This window comes from Mustelus asterias, chromosome 6 (assembly GCF_964213995.1).
Source record: "Mustelus asterias chromosome 6, sMusAst1.hap1.1, whole genome shotgun sequence".
NCBI classification, from domain to species: domain Eukaryota; kingdom Metazoa; phylum Chordata; class Chondrichthyes; order Carcharhiniformes; family Triakidae; genus Mustelus; species Mustelus asterias.
The window spans coordinates 145,606,994-145,625,702 of record NC_135806.1 but is presented as its reverse complement, the minus strand read 5'-3'; the positions used below and the strand labels follow the sequence as shown (position 1 = coordinate 145,625,702).

General features: G+C 47.8%; 1 protein-coding gene across 1 annotated transcript in view; it reads left to right on the top strand.

Annotated features, from left to right (window-relative positions):
• spef2 (sperm flagellar 2) overlaps positions 1-18,709 on the top strand; it is a 386,645-nt gene that overhangs the window by 231,605 nt on the left and 136,331 nt on the right. Inside the window, exons 24-26 of the mRNA XM_078213897.1 lie at positions 273-410; positions 4,098-4,270; positions 12,442-12,546. Of these exons, the coding sequence (XP_078070023.1) occupies positions 273-410; positions 4,098-4,270; positions 12,442-12,546 (416 nt within the window). The remainder of the gene's footprint in view (positions 1-272; positions 411-4,097; positions 4,271-12,441; positions 12,547-18,709) is intronic.

Sequence of the window (18,709 nt, the reverse complement as noted above, 5' to 3'; positions counted from 1 at the left end):
TAACTTTATGCAACAACCTACCATGCGGTACCTTGTCAAAGGCCTTGCCAAAGTCCAGGGGAATTTCACAGTAACTTAATTGCAGTGTTAATGTAAGTCTTACTTGTGACTAATAAATAAACAAACTTTAATGTGGACAACGTCGACTGCACTGCCCTCATCTACCTTCTTGGTTACCCGTTGTCTATGTGTGTATTATCAGAGTCAGGGCATCCCCCTGTCTATCGGGGTGTGAGCGCGGAATTCACTCAACTTGTTTGTTTGCTGTGCAGAATCTGCGTGAATGTCTCTGGGATATCTCTGACAACAGGAAGGAGGAGGCTGAGAGGGAAAGGATGTTTATTATCAGAAATGGCTGGCTGGAGGATCACCTGGGGTTACTGCTCAACATCTACTCAACGCTGATGCAGGTATGATCCCCGACACTGCGTCCGAGCCTGTAACATCTGCATCTCAACCTGCAGTGCTCGGGACTTACAGTTCCCATCAAAGTTTCAGAGCAAATCAGGAGGAATATGGAGAAACCGGAGGCATTGGCAATAAAGGAATAGATGGAGTTCAGAGTTTGAGAGGGTGTGCAGGTAGCTCGCCTGGGGTAGTTACATTGAAAGGAGGAAGGTTGAATGTTAGTTTTTTAATTTTTAACAATGAAGGTTGCAGCCAATTAGTAATTTCCAAACCACAGGATTGTTGTAAGAAACTGAACAACTAATTGTTCTGTTGTCCCACAGCCAATCAGGCAGCCCGGCTGTGCACAGCAAGCTGCCACAAACACCTTTGTCCTTATCTGCTTTGCTGATGTTGATTGGACAGAACACAGACAGGAACACCCCTGGTCACCTTCGAGATAGTTTCATTGACCAATAGGACCTAAATTTAACATCTCACCAGAAAGACAGCACCACCAACAGTGCGGCACTCCCGCAGTACAGACCCCCTGTCAGTGCGGCACTCCCGCAGTACAGACCCCCTGACAGTGCGGCACTCCTTCAGTCCTGGACCTCTGACAGTGTAGCACTCCCTCATAACTGACCCTCTGACAGTGCGGAACTCCCTCAGCACTGACCCTCTGACAGTGCGGCACTCCCTCAGCACTGACCCTCTGACAGTGCAGCACTCCTTCAGTACTGACCCGCTGACAGTGCGGCACTCCCTCAGTACTGTCCCTCTGACAGTGCAGTCCTCCCTCATTACTGACCCCCTAACAGTGTGGCACTCCCTCAGCACTGACCCTCCGACAGTGCGGCGAGGTGATGAATGAATACTTTTCTTCAGTGTTCACCAAGGAGAGGGGCCATGTTTTTGAGGAAGAGAAGGTGTTACAGGCTAATAGGCTGGAGGAAATAGATGTTCGGAGGGAGGATGTCTTGGCAGTTTTGAATAAACTGAAGGTCGATAAGTCCCCTGGGCCTGATGAAATGTATCCTAGGATTCTGTGGGAGGCAAGGGATGAGATTGCAGAGCCTTTGGCGTTGATCTTTGGGTCCTCGCTGTCCACGGGGATGGTGCCAGAGGACTGGAGAATGGCGAATGTTGTTCCTCTGTTTAAGAAAGGGAATAGAAATGACCCTGGTAATTATAGACCGGTTAGTCTTACTTCGGTGGTTGGTAAATTGATGGAAAGGGTCCTTAGGGATGGGATTTACGACCATTTAGAAAGATGCGGATTAATCCGAGATAGTCAGCACGGATTCATGAAGGGCAAGTCGTGCCTCACAAATTTGATAGAATTTTTTGAGGAGGTAACTAAGTGTGTTGATGAAGGTAGGGCAGTTGATGTCATATACATGGATTTTAGTGAGGCGTTTGATAAGGTCCCCCATGGTCGGCTGATGATGAAAGTGAGGAGGTGTGGGATAGAGGGAAAGTTGGCCGATTGGATAGGTAACTGGCTGTCTGACCGAAGACAGAGGGTGGTGGTCGATGGAAAATTTTCGGATTGGAGGCAGGTTGCTAGCGGTGTGCCGCAGGGATCAGTGCTTGGTCCTCTGCTCTTTGTGATTTTTATTAATGACTTAGAGGAGGGGGCTGAAGGGTGGATCAGTAAATTTGCTGATGACACCAAGATTGGTGGAGTAGTGGATGAGGTGGAGGGCTGTTGTAGGCTGCAAAGAGACATAGATAGGATGCAAAGCTGGGCTGAAAAATGGCAAATGGAGTTTAACCCTGATAAATGTGAGGTGATTCATTTTGGTAGGACAAATTTAAATGTGGATTACAGGGTCAAAGGTAGGGTTCTGAAGACTGTGGAGGAACAGAGAGATCTTGGGGTCCATATCCACAGATCTCTAAAGGTTGCCAGTCAAGTGGATAGAGGTGTGAAGAAGGCCTATAGTGTGTTAGCTTTTATTAACAGGGGGTTGGAGTTTAAGAGCCGTGGGGTTATGCTGCAACTGTACAGGACCTTGGTGAGACCACATTTGGAATATTGTGTGCAGTTCTGGTCACCTCACTATAAGAAGGATGTGGAAGCGCTGGAAAGAGTGCAGAGGAGATTTACCAGGATGCTGCCTGGTTTGGAGGGTAGGTCATATGAGGAAAGGTTGAGGGAGCTAGGGCTGTTCTCTCTGGAGCGGAGGAGGCTGAGGGGAGACTTAATAGAGGTGTATAAAATGATGAAGGGGATAGATAGAGTGAACGTTCAAAGACTATTTCCTCGGGTGGATGGAGCTATTACAAGGGGGCATAACTATAGGGTTCGTGGTGGGAGATACAGGACGGATATCAGAGGTAGGTTCTTTACGCAGAGAGTGGTTGGGGTGTGGAATGGACTGCCTGCAGTGATAGTGGAGTCAGACACTTTAGAAACATTTAAGCGGTTATTGGATAGGCACATGGAGCACACCAGGATGATAGGGAGTGGGATAGCTTGATCTTGGTTTCAGATAAAGCTCGGCACAACATCGTGGGCCGAAGGGCCTGTTCTGTGCTGTACTGTTCTATGTTCTATGTTCACTGCCTCAGTACTGACCCTCTGACAGTGCGGCGCTCCCTCAGTACTGACCCTCTGACAGTGCAGCACTCCCTCAGTACTGACCCTCTAACAGTAAGGCACTCCCACAGTACTGACCCTCAGTGCGGCACTCCCTCAGTACTGACCCTCTGACAGTGCGGCACTCCCTCAGTGCTGACCCTCTGACAGTGTGGCACTCCCTCAGTACTAACCCTCTGACAATGCGACACTCCCTCATAACTGACCCTCTGACAGTGCAGCACTCCCTCAGTACTGACCCTCTGACAGTGCAGCACTCCCTCAGTACTGACCCTCTGACAGTGCGGCACTCCCTCAGTACTGACCGTCTGACTGTGCGCCACTCCCTCAGTACTGACCCTCTGACAGTGCGGCACTCCCTCAATACTGACCCTCTGACAGTGCGGCACTCCCTCAGTCATGACTCTTTGTCAGTGGATATTTGAGAGATAGCAGATTTGACAGATCGGAGTTCTAAGGAACATCTTAAAGACAATGCGAGGTGGAGAGATTTCAGGATTTAACACACGACTTAGAAATCAAATCATAGAAATCATAGAAACCCTACAGTGCAGAAGGAGGCCATTTGGCCCATCGAGTCTGCACCGACCACAATCCCACCCAGGCCCTACCCCCACATATTTACCCGCTAATCCCTCTAACCTATGCAACCCAAGACTCTAAGGGGCAATTTTTAACCTGGCCAATCAACCTAACCCGCACATCTTTGGACTGTGGGAGGAAACCGGAGCACCTGGAGGAAACCCACGCAGACACGAGGAGAATGTGCAAACTCCACACAGACAGTGACCCGAGCCGGGAATCGAACCCGGGACCCTGGAGCTGTGAAGCAGCAGTGCTAACCACTGTGCTACCATACCATACACATTTACTACTTCTAACCCCCACCCATGCCCCACTGTGCTACCATGCCGCCCATACCAGGCTACCAGGGCCTAAGAGACTTGAGGCAGTTACAGAGAGAGGCGGGGGTGGGGTGGGGTGGGGTGGTGGGGACGTCATGCAGTCATTTGAAAAGAAGGTTGAATACAGGGAGCAACGAGCTGGAAGGACAGGGCCCACTGGAGGATGGAGAATCTCAATGCAACTCTCCTTTTCACGGCAGGTGGAGGTCGATCGCTTCGAGGATACGTATCGCTTCCTGCAGGATTATTACAAAGTGATGGAGGGCAACATTCCCCCAGAAGGCAGCAAGGAGTTTACCCGCATCCCATTGGTTAACGTAAATGATACACAGTTACCCATCTCAGAGCCAGTGATAATCCAAGGATCAGGGAGGTAGGATTTGAACAGTGTCTGTATTGAGCTACAGATTGAGTGTTCTTTACTCCAGTTTCGCCAACTTGGAAATGGAGGAGGTGTGTTTAGTTTGTTGATCGTGAGACTCTTCCGTCCCTGATACAAAGCAAACACCAACTGTTGTCTGATTCAAAAGTTCTTTATTTGTCTTACATGTACAAGCTGGCAAACTTTTGCTACGTAACTTCCATACAGTGCTGGGAGTCAGTTAGCAAAAGCCCACGAAGCAATGAGGCTGACCCCTTTTATACAGTTTACAATCCCATCAGATAGATGTGATTTCAAGCGAGGCTTAAACACACTTCATCTGATTCAAATCAAAAATGTCTAGACTTAAGCACTCATCACCCGATTCAATCAAAAACGAGTAGTTACAGGAATTGCTGCATAAGAAAGAACATCCTATTAAAATACACATTTACTACTTCTAACCCCCACCCATCAGAACATCAGCATAATGTCTTTAGGATACGCCATTTGTTAGCGCAAAAGAGAACATTATCACGTACTCAGCTAGACTTGCACCCCAGCCGGGCTCAGCAAGCTGGAGCCTGCGGTTAACCTGTTTTGTCAGTTTGCTCCCATGAGCTGTTTCTGTGCCGTTCATGCAAGCCCAATAGTTCACCGTGCCCTCTACAGTGGGCATTAACTCTTTAATATCTCAGGTGGATCCCTGGCATTTCATGCAGCAGCTTGGGATGTGGCTGTCGCTGGCTAGACCAGCGGTTATTCCCCATCCTTCGTTGCCCTTGAGAAGGAGGCACTTTCTCAAACTGCTGAAGTCCATGTGGGGTCAGTGCACCCACAGAACCTCCAGCATTTTATTTGGTGCTGCTACAGGAACATTGTTGCTTTTCTGCAGTGCACCTTGTAGATGGTACACGTGGCTGCCACTGTCCAATGGTGGTGGAGGGAGTGAATGTTAAGGTGATGGATGGGGTGTCAATCAAGCGGGGCTGCTTTGTCCTGGATGCTGTCAGTCTTCTTGAGGAGCTGCACTTATCCTGACAAATGGAGAGAATTCCATCACACTCCTGACTTGTGCCTTGTAGATGGTGGATGGGCTTTCGGGGAGTCAGGAGGTGAGTTACTTGTCACAGGATTCCGAGCCTCTACCCTGCTCTTGTAGCTAGTTTGTATGCGGCTGGTCCAGTTCAGGATGTTGGGAGATTCAGTGATGGTTACACCATTGAATGTCATGGGGTGGTGGTTAGAGTCTCTCTTATTGGTGATGGTCATTGCCTGGTATTTGTGTGGCGTGAATGTTACTGCCACTTGTCAGCCCAAGCCTGGATATTGTCCAGATCTTGCTGCGTTTGAACATGGACTGCTTCAGTATCTGAGGAGTTGTGAATGGTGCTGAACATTGTGTAATCATCGACGAACATCCCCACTTCCGACTTTAGGGGCGGTGGTGGCGCAATGGTAATGTCTCTGAGACCACAGATGATTACACCACGATAGACGGTTAAACTCAATAAAACAAAGACTATAAATTAAGATGAATGGCTGTAAATTGGGAGAGGGGAGTGTGCAGCAGGACCTGGGTGTCCTTGTGCACCAGTCACTGAAGGTAAGCATGCAGGTGCAGCAGGCGGTAAAGAAGACAAATGGTATGTTGTCCTTCATTGCGAGAGGTTTCGAGCACAGGAGCAGGGATGTGTTGTTGCAATTATTCAGGGCCTTGGTTAGGCCACACCGAGAGTATTGTGTGTAGTTTTGGTCTCCTTTTCTGAGGAAGGATGTTCTTGCTCTCGAGGAAGGGCAGCAAAGGTTTACCAGGCTGATTCCGGGGATGGTGGGACTGATGTATGAAGAGAGATTGAGTCTGTTATGATTGTATTTGCTGCAGTTTAGAAGAATAACGGGGAATCTCATAGAAACCTATAAAATTCTAATCGGACTAGACAGGGCCGATGCAGGGAGGATATTCCCGATGATGGGGGAGTCCAGAACCAGGAGTCACAGCCTGAGGATTCAGGGTAGACCATTTAGGACAGAGGTGTGGGGAAATTTCTTCACCCAGACAGTGGTGAGCCTGTGGAATTCGCTACCACAGAAAGTAGCTGAGGCCAAAACACTGAATGTTTTCAAGAAGCAATTAGATTTGGCACTTTGGGCGAAGGGTATCGGAGGATATGAGGAGAAGGAGGGATCAGGATATTGAGCTGGATAATGAATGGCGGAGCAGGCTTGAGGGGCCAAATGGCCTCCTCCTGCTCCCATTTTCTATAATTCTGTTTCTATCTGGACATTAAACAAAAAGTTTAACGATGACCACTGGCTGAAGATTGCTGCGAATGCTTCAGCCTTACCTTTTACACTGAGGTGCTGCCTCCATCATTGAGGATGGGGATATTTGTGGAGCCTCCTCCCCCAGTGATTTGTTTAAATGTCCAACACCATTCACAACTGGGTGTGGAAGGACTGCAGAGCTTAGATCTGATCTGTTGGTTGTGGGACTGCTTAGCTCTGTCTATCACTTGCTGCTTATGCTGTTTGGCACACAGGTTGGGACCACTACCAGCTGGAGGTTCCCCTCCAAGTCTCTCATCTGTGTGCAGTGACTTGGAGAGGAACTTATAGCCTTTGTTTTATTGAGTTTAAATTCTATCATCTGTCGTGGTGTAATCATCTGTGGTCTCAGAGACGTTACCATTGCGCCACCACCGCCCCTAAAGTTGGAAGTGGGGATGTTCGCCGATGATTGCACAATGTTCAGCGCATTCACGCCTCCTCAGATGCTGAAGCAGTCCATGTTCAAATGCAACAAGACCTGGACAATATCCATTGAACTTGGAACTCTCTCCCTAACAGCACTGTGGGTGTAGGTACAGCTCAGGGACTGCAGCAGTTCAAAGCGGCAGCTCACCGCCACTGTCATAGCCACTGTGGCTCTCTAAATTTCCCCATCCTGCCCAAGACAATGTCTGCCAGCGTCCAGGTGAGATAATCCCACCTTGCTCGGGTGCCAGGGGCAGACATTCCTCCCTCCCCTCGGATGAGGCAGAAGCAGATTCTGAGCGAGGAAATCAAACATTGCAGATTCTGTCCTGACTTTTGACCCTGAATATATCCAGCAAGCACAGCATTAGTCAGTCTGTGTTAAAGTGTCAGCAGCTAACGTGTTGGATGTCACAATACTGCAGAAACTTGTGATCAATTCCAATAAGAGGCCTCAAAAAATAACACAACCACAAAAGAGACTTTCAGTCAGATTACAGCTTCAGAAGTGTATCTGCTGAGGAGGTTACTTTCAACATTAATACCACCGCAACCACAGCATCATGCAATACTGATTCAGGTCAGTCTGTGCCTGACATCAAATCACACTCCCCTCTCAGCAAGGAGGGCAACCCATCCATTCAACAAGCTGCTGACACTCAAATAGACAACTTCAGCCCCAAACCCAACTCCCCACAGCAAATGGGAAACACAGATGTGAGTTCTCCATCGTCTGATGGTGTTGTACTGATTTTATTTCCAATTTTCATTCTTTAGCCAGAATCAGTGCTCCCAGAAATTTCAAAGACCATTCAGCCCATCATGCAATGCTAGCCAAGAATGTCTAACCCCACTTTCCAGCTCCTACTCGATAGGTCCCGGCATCTCAGCTGAGACTGCCCGGGAGCCCTTCAGCAGTCACGGGCATTCAGCCTTGGATCTTCAGGTAAGCGTTCTCCAAGGCGGCCTTCACGACACACGACAGCGCAGAGTCGCTGAGCAGAAACTGATAGCCAAGTTCCGCACACATGAGGACGGCCTAAACCGGGATGTTGGATTTATGTCACATTATCAGTAACCCCCACAGCTTGCCCCTGGTCTTGCAGAATCCCACTGGCTGTTCTGTCTGGAGACAATACACATCTCTTTAACCTGTGTTTAATGTTCCCTCCAACCACATTATCTGTACCTTTTAAGACCTGGCTGGCTGTAGAGATTTGCATTCTAATTAGTATTCTGTAACTTGATTTCTGTGTCTGTGCACTGTTGGAGAACAGAGACCACTCCATCTGACGAAGGAGCAGCGCTCCGAAAGCTTATGGTATTTGCTACCAAATAAACCTGTTGGACTTTAACCTGGTGTTGTGAGACTCCTTACTGTGACATCCCCTGTAGCCAGTGAGGATACAAAGATTTCTCTCAAGGCCCCAGCAATTTCCTCCCTTGCCTCTCTCAGTATTCTGGGGTAAATCCCATCAGGCCCTGGGGACTTGTCTACCTTAATGTTTCTCAAGAACCCCAATACCTCCTCCTTTTTGATCTGTGCTATTACCTCAGCAATGCCTGTTTTCTTCACTCCTGCCATTAATTCTAATTCCAACTTATCCACCAATCCCTTTGCTTAGTCTTGGTTACTTTTTTGTAAACCAGTAATGGCTACATCTTCCATCTCTAGAAAGGTCTTGGCAACTTCCTGAACCATTTTGCTTTACTAATGCATAAGGAACCGAGTGTTTTACCCTTCACCAATTATTAATATTCCAAACCCAATCAGCCATGGTCTGCATTTCAAATCCCCCAAGAGCCCCCAGTTACTGCTCTGACCGGGTTGGCAGGAGTGTTTATCCAATTGCACTACCCCCAGGTCACACCATGACTTTAAATCTCATTCACTGACCACCACACATGGAATATCAGGCAGAGAGCGAGTTCGGGCAATCTTCCTTCTCAACTTAATCCCCAAATTCAGTTCATCAGGTGCTACATTTAAAGTTCCTGTCATTTCATTTCCAGTAAATCACGAGCCTTTGCCATTAACCATATTTTACTCATCAATTAAAATAATTACAGTTCAAACATAGAAACATAGAAAATAGGGGCAGGAGGAGGCCATTCAGCCCTTCAAGCCTGCTCCACCATTCATCACCATCATGGCTGATCATTGAACTCAATATCCTGATTCTGCCTCTCTCACCCCCCCCCCCCCCCCCCCCCCCCCCCACCATACCCTTCGCCCCAAGTGTTATATCTAACTGCTTCTTGGAAATATACAGTGTTTTGGCTTCAACTACTTCCTGTGGTAGTGAATTCCACAGGCTCACCACTCTCTGGGTGAAGACATTTCTCCTCACCTCAGTTCTAAACAGTCTATCCTTAGAGTGTGACCCCTGGTTCTGGACTCCCCCACCATCAGGAATATCCTTCCTGCATCTATCCTGTCTAGTCCTGTTATGGTTTTATAAGTTTCTATGAGATTCCCCCCCTCATGCTTTTGAACACCGGTGAATATAATCATAACAAACTCAATCTCTCCTCATCAGTCCCGCCATCCCAGGAATCAGCCTGGTAAACCTTCGCTGCTCTCCCTCCTCAACAAGAACTTCCTTCCTCAGATAAGGAGATCAAAACTGTACACAGTACTCCAGGTGTGACCTCAACAAGGCCCTGTGTGATTGCAGCAAGACATTCCTGCTCCTGTACACAAATCCTGTCGCTTTGAAGGCCAACATACCATTTGCCTTCATTCTGATTGGACTGTATCTATTCTGTGCATTCTGAAATAGGCCCTTCAATATTTGCCAATGCATTGCTATTGAACTATTCCATTTCCTCATTCGCCAGTTCACTTTCGCTAGCTCTGCTCTCATTCCCACATAATTGGCCTCATTCAATTTTAAAATACTAGCTTAGACCCACTCTTCTCTCCCTGAAACTGAGTGTAAAATTCAATCATATTATGATTGCTTGCCCCTGGGGTGCCTTCACTCTGAGGTCATTCAAAAGGCAATGGAAGCAGAGTCTGTGGATATTTTTAAGACAGAGCAAGATAGATTCTTGATTAACACAGGGGTGAAAGGTTATCGGGGGGTAGGTAGGAGTGTGACATTTATCAGCCATGATCTTATTGAATGACAGGTTCGAAGAGCGAGTGGATTAACGTGTTGCTTGTATGTATTATGCAAAGTCTGGCTTAGTATTTCACCAGCACCTTGAGGTGCCTTTTACTTTCTTCCATGGGACGTGAGAAGGTGGTTCTGCCTTCTTGAATAGCTGCAATCCCTGAGGTGTAGGTACACCCACAATGCGGTTAGAGAGATTACAACTGAATAACTTGCTAGGCCGTTTCAGAAGGCAGATAAAGTCATTAAAGGACAGCAGTGAACAAATTGAGGTCTTTGGACAATCCCTGATATTTCCGTAGCTTTCAATTCCAGATGAGTTTATTGAAGTTGAGTTTCACCATCTGCCAATGGCAGATCTTGATTAGTGGGTTTTGGGGGACGATGTGTTCTGTGAGGACAGGTTAGAAGGGAACCTGAGTTTTCAGGTATTTAAAGTAAAGCCTGTCCTCTTGTATGTTTCGATGAAGGAACGAGTAATGATTTGGAGGGTTGTCTGTGTACTAAACACTGCACAGAACAAAGAACAAAGAAAATTACAGCACAGGAACAGGCCCTTCGGCCCTCCAAGCCCGCACCCACCATGCTGCCCCGACTGCAGCGTGAAGAACTGTCCTCAAACTCAGTGACTGAATTTGGAAACGACTTTAGCTTTGGAGCAGAGGCTTCACAGATGAATAATTTCTCATCCGTCCTGTAGCTTATCACCATCCTGCGGTTGTGGGGATGGGGTTGTGCTTATTGAAGGTTAGGTGTGATATTGTAGTGGGGAAGATTGAGCAGCGTGTTAATGCAATGGCACAGATTTGTTTAGCCCCAGTCTTCACTGAGATAGAGACAGAATTCTCCAGTCTTGCACACCCCGCTGCCGCTGCCAGCAAGAACGGAGAATTTGGCACTCAGCCGTATCTCCAGTCGCAGCAGCGGGACTGGAGAATCCCAGCTGCGGGCAAGGTCAGAGAATTCCAGCCAGCGATCTCCTTACAGAGATCCTGGTTCCCATGTCATCACGAAATAGGCGAAGGATGGTGACAGAATTCTGTGGGCAGCCAGAGTTGTGAAGGACTCTCCGTAAACCTTCAGGATTCTTGTAATCAAAGGTTTTCGTCCGGTGGAAAAAGACTACTTGAAGTGGTCAGTGTTTTTAGAATCATAGAATCTACGGCACGGAGACAGGCCCTTCGGCTCAAACTGGTCCATGCCGACCAAAATACCCATCTAATCTAACCCCATTTGCCTGCATTTGGCCCGTATCCCTCTAAACCTTTCCTATCCATGTATCTGTCCATATGCCACTCGACACAGAGTACAGTGAATGTGAGGTCATCCATTTTGATAGGAATAACAGCAAAATGGACTATTATTTAAATGATAAAATATTGCAGCATGCTGCTGTGCAGAGGGACCTGGGTGTCCTTGTGCAGGAATCTCAAGGAGTTGGTTTGCAGGTGCGGCAGGTAATTAAGAAGGCAAATGGAATTTTGTCCTTCATTGCTAGAGGGATGGAGTTTAAAAACAGCGAGGTTATGTTGCAGCTGTATAAGGTGCTGGTGAGGCCACACCTGGAGTACTGTGTACAGTTTTGGTCTCCTTACTTGAGAAAGGATATACTGGCACTGGAGGGGGTGCACAGGAGATTCACTAGGTTGATTCCGGAGTTGAGAGGGTTGGCTTATGAGGGGAGACTGAGTAGACTGGGGCTATACTCATTGGAATTCAGAAGAATGAGGGGAGATCTTATAGAAACATATAAGATTATGAAGGGAATAGATAAGATAGAAGCAGGGAAGTTGTTTCCACTGGCGGGTGAAACTAGAACTCAGGGGCATGGCCTCAAAATAAGGGGGAGCAGATTTAGGACTGAGTTGAGGAGGAACTTCTTCACACAAAGGGTTGTGAATCTGTTGAATTCCCTGCCCAGTGAAGCAGTTGAGGCTACCTCATTGAATGTTTTTAAGGCAAGGATAGATAAATTTTTCAACAGTAAAGAGATTAAGGGTTATGGTGAGCGGGCGGGTAAGTGGAGCTGAGTCCACAAAAAGATCAACCATGATCTTATTGAATGGTGGAGCAAGTCGAGGGGTCAGATGGCCTACTCCTGCTCCTAGTTCTTATGTTCTTATGTTCTTTGTATCCCTGACAATCACATTTCTCAGTTTGTTCTCAGTATCACACACATATCTCCGAGTTGTTTGCTGTGTGGGAATTCCTGCTGAGGGCAGCTAGACACAGTGATGTTGGGAGTGTGGGGAGGAAGGGCAGTGTCCGGCAGTAACTGCTTCAAGTATGGCGTTTTCTCTTGTTTAGTGTTCCAGATTCTAGCCAGGGTGACAGACAGACACAGCAAGATCGCAGCAGCCCCGTGATGGAGGGCAAGGAGGATCAGAAGGTTGAAGATGGAGCCCGAGAGACGTGAGTCTACCTGCAGCTGCAGAACATCATCTGGACATCATCACCACCCTCATTCAGAATTGACTAACAGCAGTCCATGTCTCAGTGTGACACAGGGACACAGGGACAGAGAGAGACACGGGGACAGAGAAAGACACAGGGACAGAGGGACACAGGGATACAGGGACAGAGGGACACAGGGACAGAGGGACACAGGGATACAGGGATACAGGGACAGAGGGACACAGGGACAGAGGGACTCAGGGACAGAGGGACACAGGGACAGAGAGAGACACAGGGACACAGGGACAGAGAAAGACACAGGGACAGAGGGACATAGGGACAGAGGGACACAGGGACAGAGGGAGTCAGGGACACAGGGCCAGAGGGACACAGGGACAGAGAGAGACACAGGGACAGAGGGACACAAGGACACAGGGATAGTGTGACACAGGGACAGTGTGACACAGGGACACAAGGACAGAGGGACAGAGGTACACAGGGACAGAGGGACAGTGTGACACAGGGACACAGGGACAGAGAGACACAGGGACAGGGACAGAGGGACTCAGGGACAGAGAGACTCAGGGACAGAGGGACTCAGGGATACAGGGACAGAGGGACACAGGGACAGAGAGAGGCACAGGGACACAGGGACAGTGTGACACAGGGACAGAGAGACACAGGGACAGAGGGACACAGAGACACAGGGACACGGACAGAGGGACACAGGGACAGAGGTACACAGGGACAGAGGGACTCAGGGACAGAGGGACTCAGGGATACAGGGACAGAGGGACACAGGGACACAGGGACACGGACAGAGGGACTCAGGGTTACAGGGACAGTGTGACACAGGGACAGAGGGACAGAGGTACACAGGGACAGTGTGACACAGGGACAGAGGGACAGAGGTACACAGGGACAGTGTGACACAGGGACAGAGGTACACAGGGACAGAGGGACAGTGTGACACAGGGACAGAGGGACAGAGAGACACAGGGACAGAGGGACACAGAGACACAGGGACACGGACAAAGGGACACAGGGACAGAGGTACACAGGAACAGAGGGACTCAGGGACACAGGGACAGAGGGACTCAGGGACAGAGGGACACAGGGACAGAGAGAGGCACAGGGACACAGGGACAGTGTGACATAGGGACAGAGGGACACAGGGACAGAGGGACAGAGGTACACGGACAGAGGGACACAGGGACAGTGTGACACAGGGACACAGGGACAGAGAGACACAGGGACACAGGGACACAGGGACACAGAGACACAGGGACACGGACAGAGGGACAGAGGGACACAGGGACAGAGGACTCACCGTTCAGCAGTAAAAATGGAAACATTTCACTCACTGCAGTAACATTTACGCTGAAAACTTGGCAGAGCTGATGGAAACTGATTCCCTCTGGAAACTGCAGAACCGCTTCTGTAAAATCCATAGAATGGTTCCAATGAGCAAATAATTTGCTAATTAATTAAATCGGTGCCCTCTGGTTCTCAACCTGGAAACAGTTTCTCTCATTCTGTCCTGTCCAGACCCCTCTTGAGTTTAAATATATCGATCATATCTCCCCTCTTTTCCCAAGGAGAACAGTCCCAACTTCTTCAATCTATCTTACTGAAATTCCTCATCTCTGGGCTCAACGCGTGAATATATCCCAAGCCCCTTTAGAATTGTACCCCTCATTTTGTGTTGTATCTCCTCATTCTTCCGACCAAAATCAATCCTCTCACATTTCTCTGCATTCATTTTCCTCTGTCACCTGTCCACCCATTCCACCAGCCTGTCTATGTCCTTTTAACGTCCGAGGCTATCTGCCACACAACTCACCATGTTTCCAAGTTTTTAATCATCCAAATTTATACATTAGGAAAAACAAAGGTCCCAACAGTGACTGACCCCTGGGGAACTCCACTACAACCCTGCCTCCAGCCCGAAAAACATCCATAAACCACTGCTCCCTGTCTGCTGTCACTTGGCCTCCTCCAGAGGCCTCCAGCATCAGCGAGTTCAGTCTCCAGTCAATTCAATTCACTCCTGTGATTATAAGAAATGGCTGAAGGCATTGAATACTGCAAAGTGTTAGGGTACAAGATCTGAAACCCCAAATTATATTATCAAGCCTGATTACACTCCAACAGTTTTGCTATTTTGGCATTAGTGTGAGGAGAAGTTGTTTCACTCCAGCTGTGATTCTATTGGCACACCAAGAAGCTTTTATCAAAACAAACTCTATTTAACAATACAATTTAACTATAACAAATAAATTAGCTTAACCTTGAACAATTGAGCAATTCTTTAACAGGACAAGATACAATTCCTTTTATTTTAAGTTTATTTATTAGTGTCACAAGTAGGCTTAGGTTAACACTGCAATGAAGTTACTGTGAGAATCCCCCAGTCGCCACACTCCAGCGCCTGTTCAGGTACACTGAGGGAGAATTTAGCACGGCCAATGCACCTAATCAACACGTCTTTTGGACTGTGGGAGGAAACTGGAGCAGCCGGAGGAAACCGACGCAGACACGAGGAGAATGTGCAAACTCCACACAGACAGTGACCCAAGCCGGGAATTGAACCCAGGCCCCTAGCACTGTGAAGCAGCAGTGCTAACCACTGTGCCACCATGCCGCACAACTGCTTCTCAATTACTATTAGTTCCAATTCAAGCAATATTCCTCTTACAGACTTAAGACCCCTCTTCAAAATCAGTTAGCCAACTCCCAGGCTTACAGGCTTGTTCTTATTAACAGTTCGAGGGCCTATTCGACTTCTCTGGGGAGAGAGAGTCAGAGAGACACCTGCCTTCTAACAGCCCTAAACAGCAGCCTTCAGAGAGAGAGACAGAAAGACACCTCTTGCTTCTTTCAGGACCCGACAGTAACTACTGTTTTAAATGACTTAGAGGAGGGGAGTTTAACCCTGGAGTTTAAACTCCAGGGTTAAACTCCAGGGTTTAACCCTGATAAATGTGAGGTGATTCATTTTGGTAGGACTAATTTAAATGTGGATTACAGGGTCAAAGGTAGGGTTCTGAAGACTGTGGAGGAACAGAGAGATCTTGGGGTCCATATCCACAGATCTCTGAAGGTTGCCACTCAAGTGGATAGAGCTGTGAAGAAGGCCTATAGTGTGTTAGCTTTTATTAACAGGGGGTTGGAGTTTAAGAGCCGTGGGGTTATGCTGCAACTGTACAGGACCTTGGTGAGACCACATTTGGAATATTGTGTGCAGTTCTGGTCACCTCACTATAAGAAGGATGTGGAAGCGCTGGAAAGAGTGCAGAGGAGATTTACCAGGATGCTGCCTGGTTTGGAGGGTAGGTCTTATGAGGAAAGGTTGAGGGAGCTAGGGCTGTTCTCTCTGGAGCGGAGGAGGCTGAGGGGAGACTTAATAGAGGTTTATAAAATGATGAAGGGGATAGATAGAGTGAACGTTCAAAGACTATTTCCTCGGGTGGATGGAGCTATTACAAGGGGGCATAACTATAGGGTTCGTGGTGGGAGATACAGGAAGGATATCAGAGGTAGGTTCTTTACGCAGAGAGTGGTTGGGGTGTGGAATGGACTGCCTGCAGTGATAGTGGAGTCAGACACTTTAGAAACATTTAAGCGGTTATTGGATAGGCACATGGAGCACACCAGGATGATAGGGAGTGGGATAGCTTGATCTTGGTTTCAGATAAAGCTCGGCACAACATCGTGGGCCGAAGGGCCTGTTCTGTGCTGTACTGTTCTATGTTCTATACAGCCCTCTGAGACACCATCAATCAACATGTCCCTCTCCTTTGTGAATACCGATGCAAAGGATCACACCCACTTCCTTTGGTTCTGCACATAATTTCCCTCCTTTGTCATTGAGTGGACCAACTCTTTTTCGAGCTACCTTCCTGTTCCTAATATATGTATAAAATTCTCCTTAATCCTGCCTGCCAAGGACATTTCGTGACCTCTTTTTGCCCTCCTAACCCCCTGTTTGAGTTCTTTTCTACTTTCCCTGTATTAGAACATAGAACATAGAAAAGCTACAGCACAAACAGGCCCTTCGACCCACAAGTTGCGCCGAACATGTCCCTACCTACTAGGCTTACCTATAACCCTCTATCTTACTAACTTTCATGAACTTATCCAAAAGTCTCTTAAAAGACCCTATCGAATCCGCCTCCACCACCACTACCGGCAGCCGATTCCACGCACCCACCACCCTCTGAGTGAAAAACTTACCCCCAACATCTCCTCTGTACCTACTCCCCAGCACCCTAAACCTGTGACCTCTTGTGGCAACCATTTCAGCCCTGGGTAAAAGCCTCTGAGAATCCACTCTATCAATACCTCTCAACATCTTATACACCTCTATCAGGTCACCTCTCATCCTTCGCCTCTCCGAGGAGAAAAGACCTCACTCTCTCAACCTATCCTCATAAGGCATGCCACCTAATCCAGGCAACATCCTTGTAAATCTCCTCTGCACCCGTTCTATGGCTTCCACATCCTTTCTGTGATGAGGCAACCAGAACTGGGCACAGTACTCCAGGTGGGGTCTGACCAGGGTCCTATACAGCTGCAGCATTATCTCCCGATTTCTAAACTCAATTCCTCTATTGATGAAGGCCAGTATTCCATACGCCTTCTTAACTACAGCCTCTACCTGCGATGCTGCTTTGAGCCTCCTATGAACCCGGACCCCAAGATCCTTCTGATCTTCCACACTGCCAAGCGTCTTACCCTTAATATTATATTCTTTCATCCTATTCGACCTGCCAAAATGAACCACCACACACTTATCTGGGTTGAACTCCATCTGCCACTTCTCCGCCCAGTCTTGCATCTTATCTATGTCTCGTTGCAACTGCTGACATCCCTCTACACTATCCACAACACCACCACCCTTTGAGTCATCAGCAAACTTGCCAACCCATCCTTCCACTTCCTCATCCAGGTCATTTATAAAAATCACAAAGAGCAAGGGTCCTAGAACAGATCCCTGGGGCACTCCACTGGTGACCGACCTCCATGCTGAAAAAGACCCATCTCTTTGCCTTCTGTGGGCAAGCCAGTTCTGAATCCACAAGGCAATGTCCCCTTGTATCCCATGCCCCTTCACTTTCTCAATAAGCCTTGCATGGGGCACCTTATCAAACGCCTTGCTGAAATCCATATAAACCACATCTAACGCTCTTCCCTCGTCTATGTGTCTAGTTACATCTTCAGAAAATTCAATTAGGCTCGTAAGGCATGATCTGCCTTGGACAAAGCCGTGCTGGCTATTTCTGATCATACTATTCCTCTCCAGATGTTCATAAATCCTGCCTCTTGGGATCTTCTCCATCAACTTACCAACCACTGAGGTTAGACTCACAGGTCTATAATTTCCCGGACTATCCCTTCTCCCTTTCTTGAATAAACCACATCCGCAATCCTCCAATCCTCCGGAACCTCTCCCATCTCCATTGATGACGCAAAGATCATCGCCAGAGGCTCAGCAATCTCTTCCCTCGCCTCCCACAGTAATCTGGGGTACATCCCATCCGATCCCGGCGATTTATCTAACTTGATGCTTTTCAAAAGCTCCAACACATCCTCTTTCCTAATGCCCACATGCTCAAACTTCTCAGTCCACTGCAAGTCTGCACTGCAACTACCAAGATCCTTTTCCACTGTGAATACTGAAGCAAAGTATTCATTGAGTACCTCTGCTATTTCTACCGGTTCCATACAGACTTTCCCACTGTCACATTTGATAGGTCCTACTCCTTCACATCTTATCTGCTTGCTCTTAACATACTTGTAGAATTCCTTGGGGTTTTCCTTTATCATGACCTTCTCACGACCCCTTCTTGCTCTTCTAATTTCCCTCTTAAGTTCCTTCCTACTAGTCGTATACTCTTCTCGATTTCTAACATTACCTAGCTCCCTGAACCTTTTGTAGGCTTTTCTTTTCTTCTTGACTAAATTCGTGACAGCTTTCGTGCACCATGGTTCCTGTAACCTACCATAACTCCCCTGTCTCATTGGAACGTTGCTGTGCAGAGCTCCAGACAAATTTTCCTTGAAAATTTGCCACATTTCTTCTGTACATTTCCCTGAGAAAACCTCCTTCCAATTTATGCCTCTAATTTCCTGCCTAATAGCCTCATAATTGCCCTTACTCCAAATAAACACTTTCCTA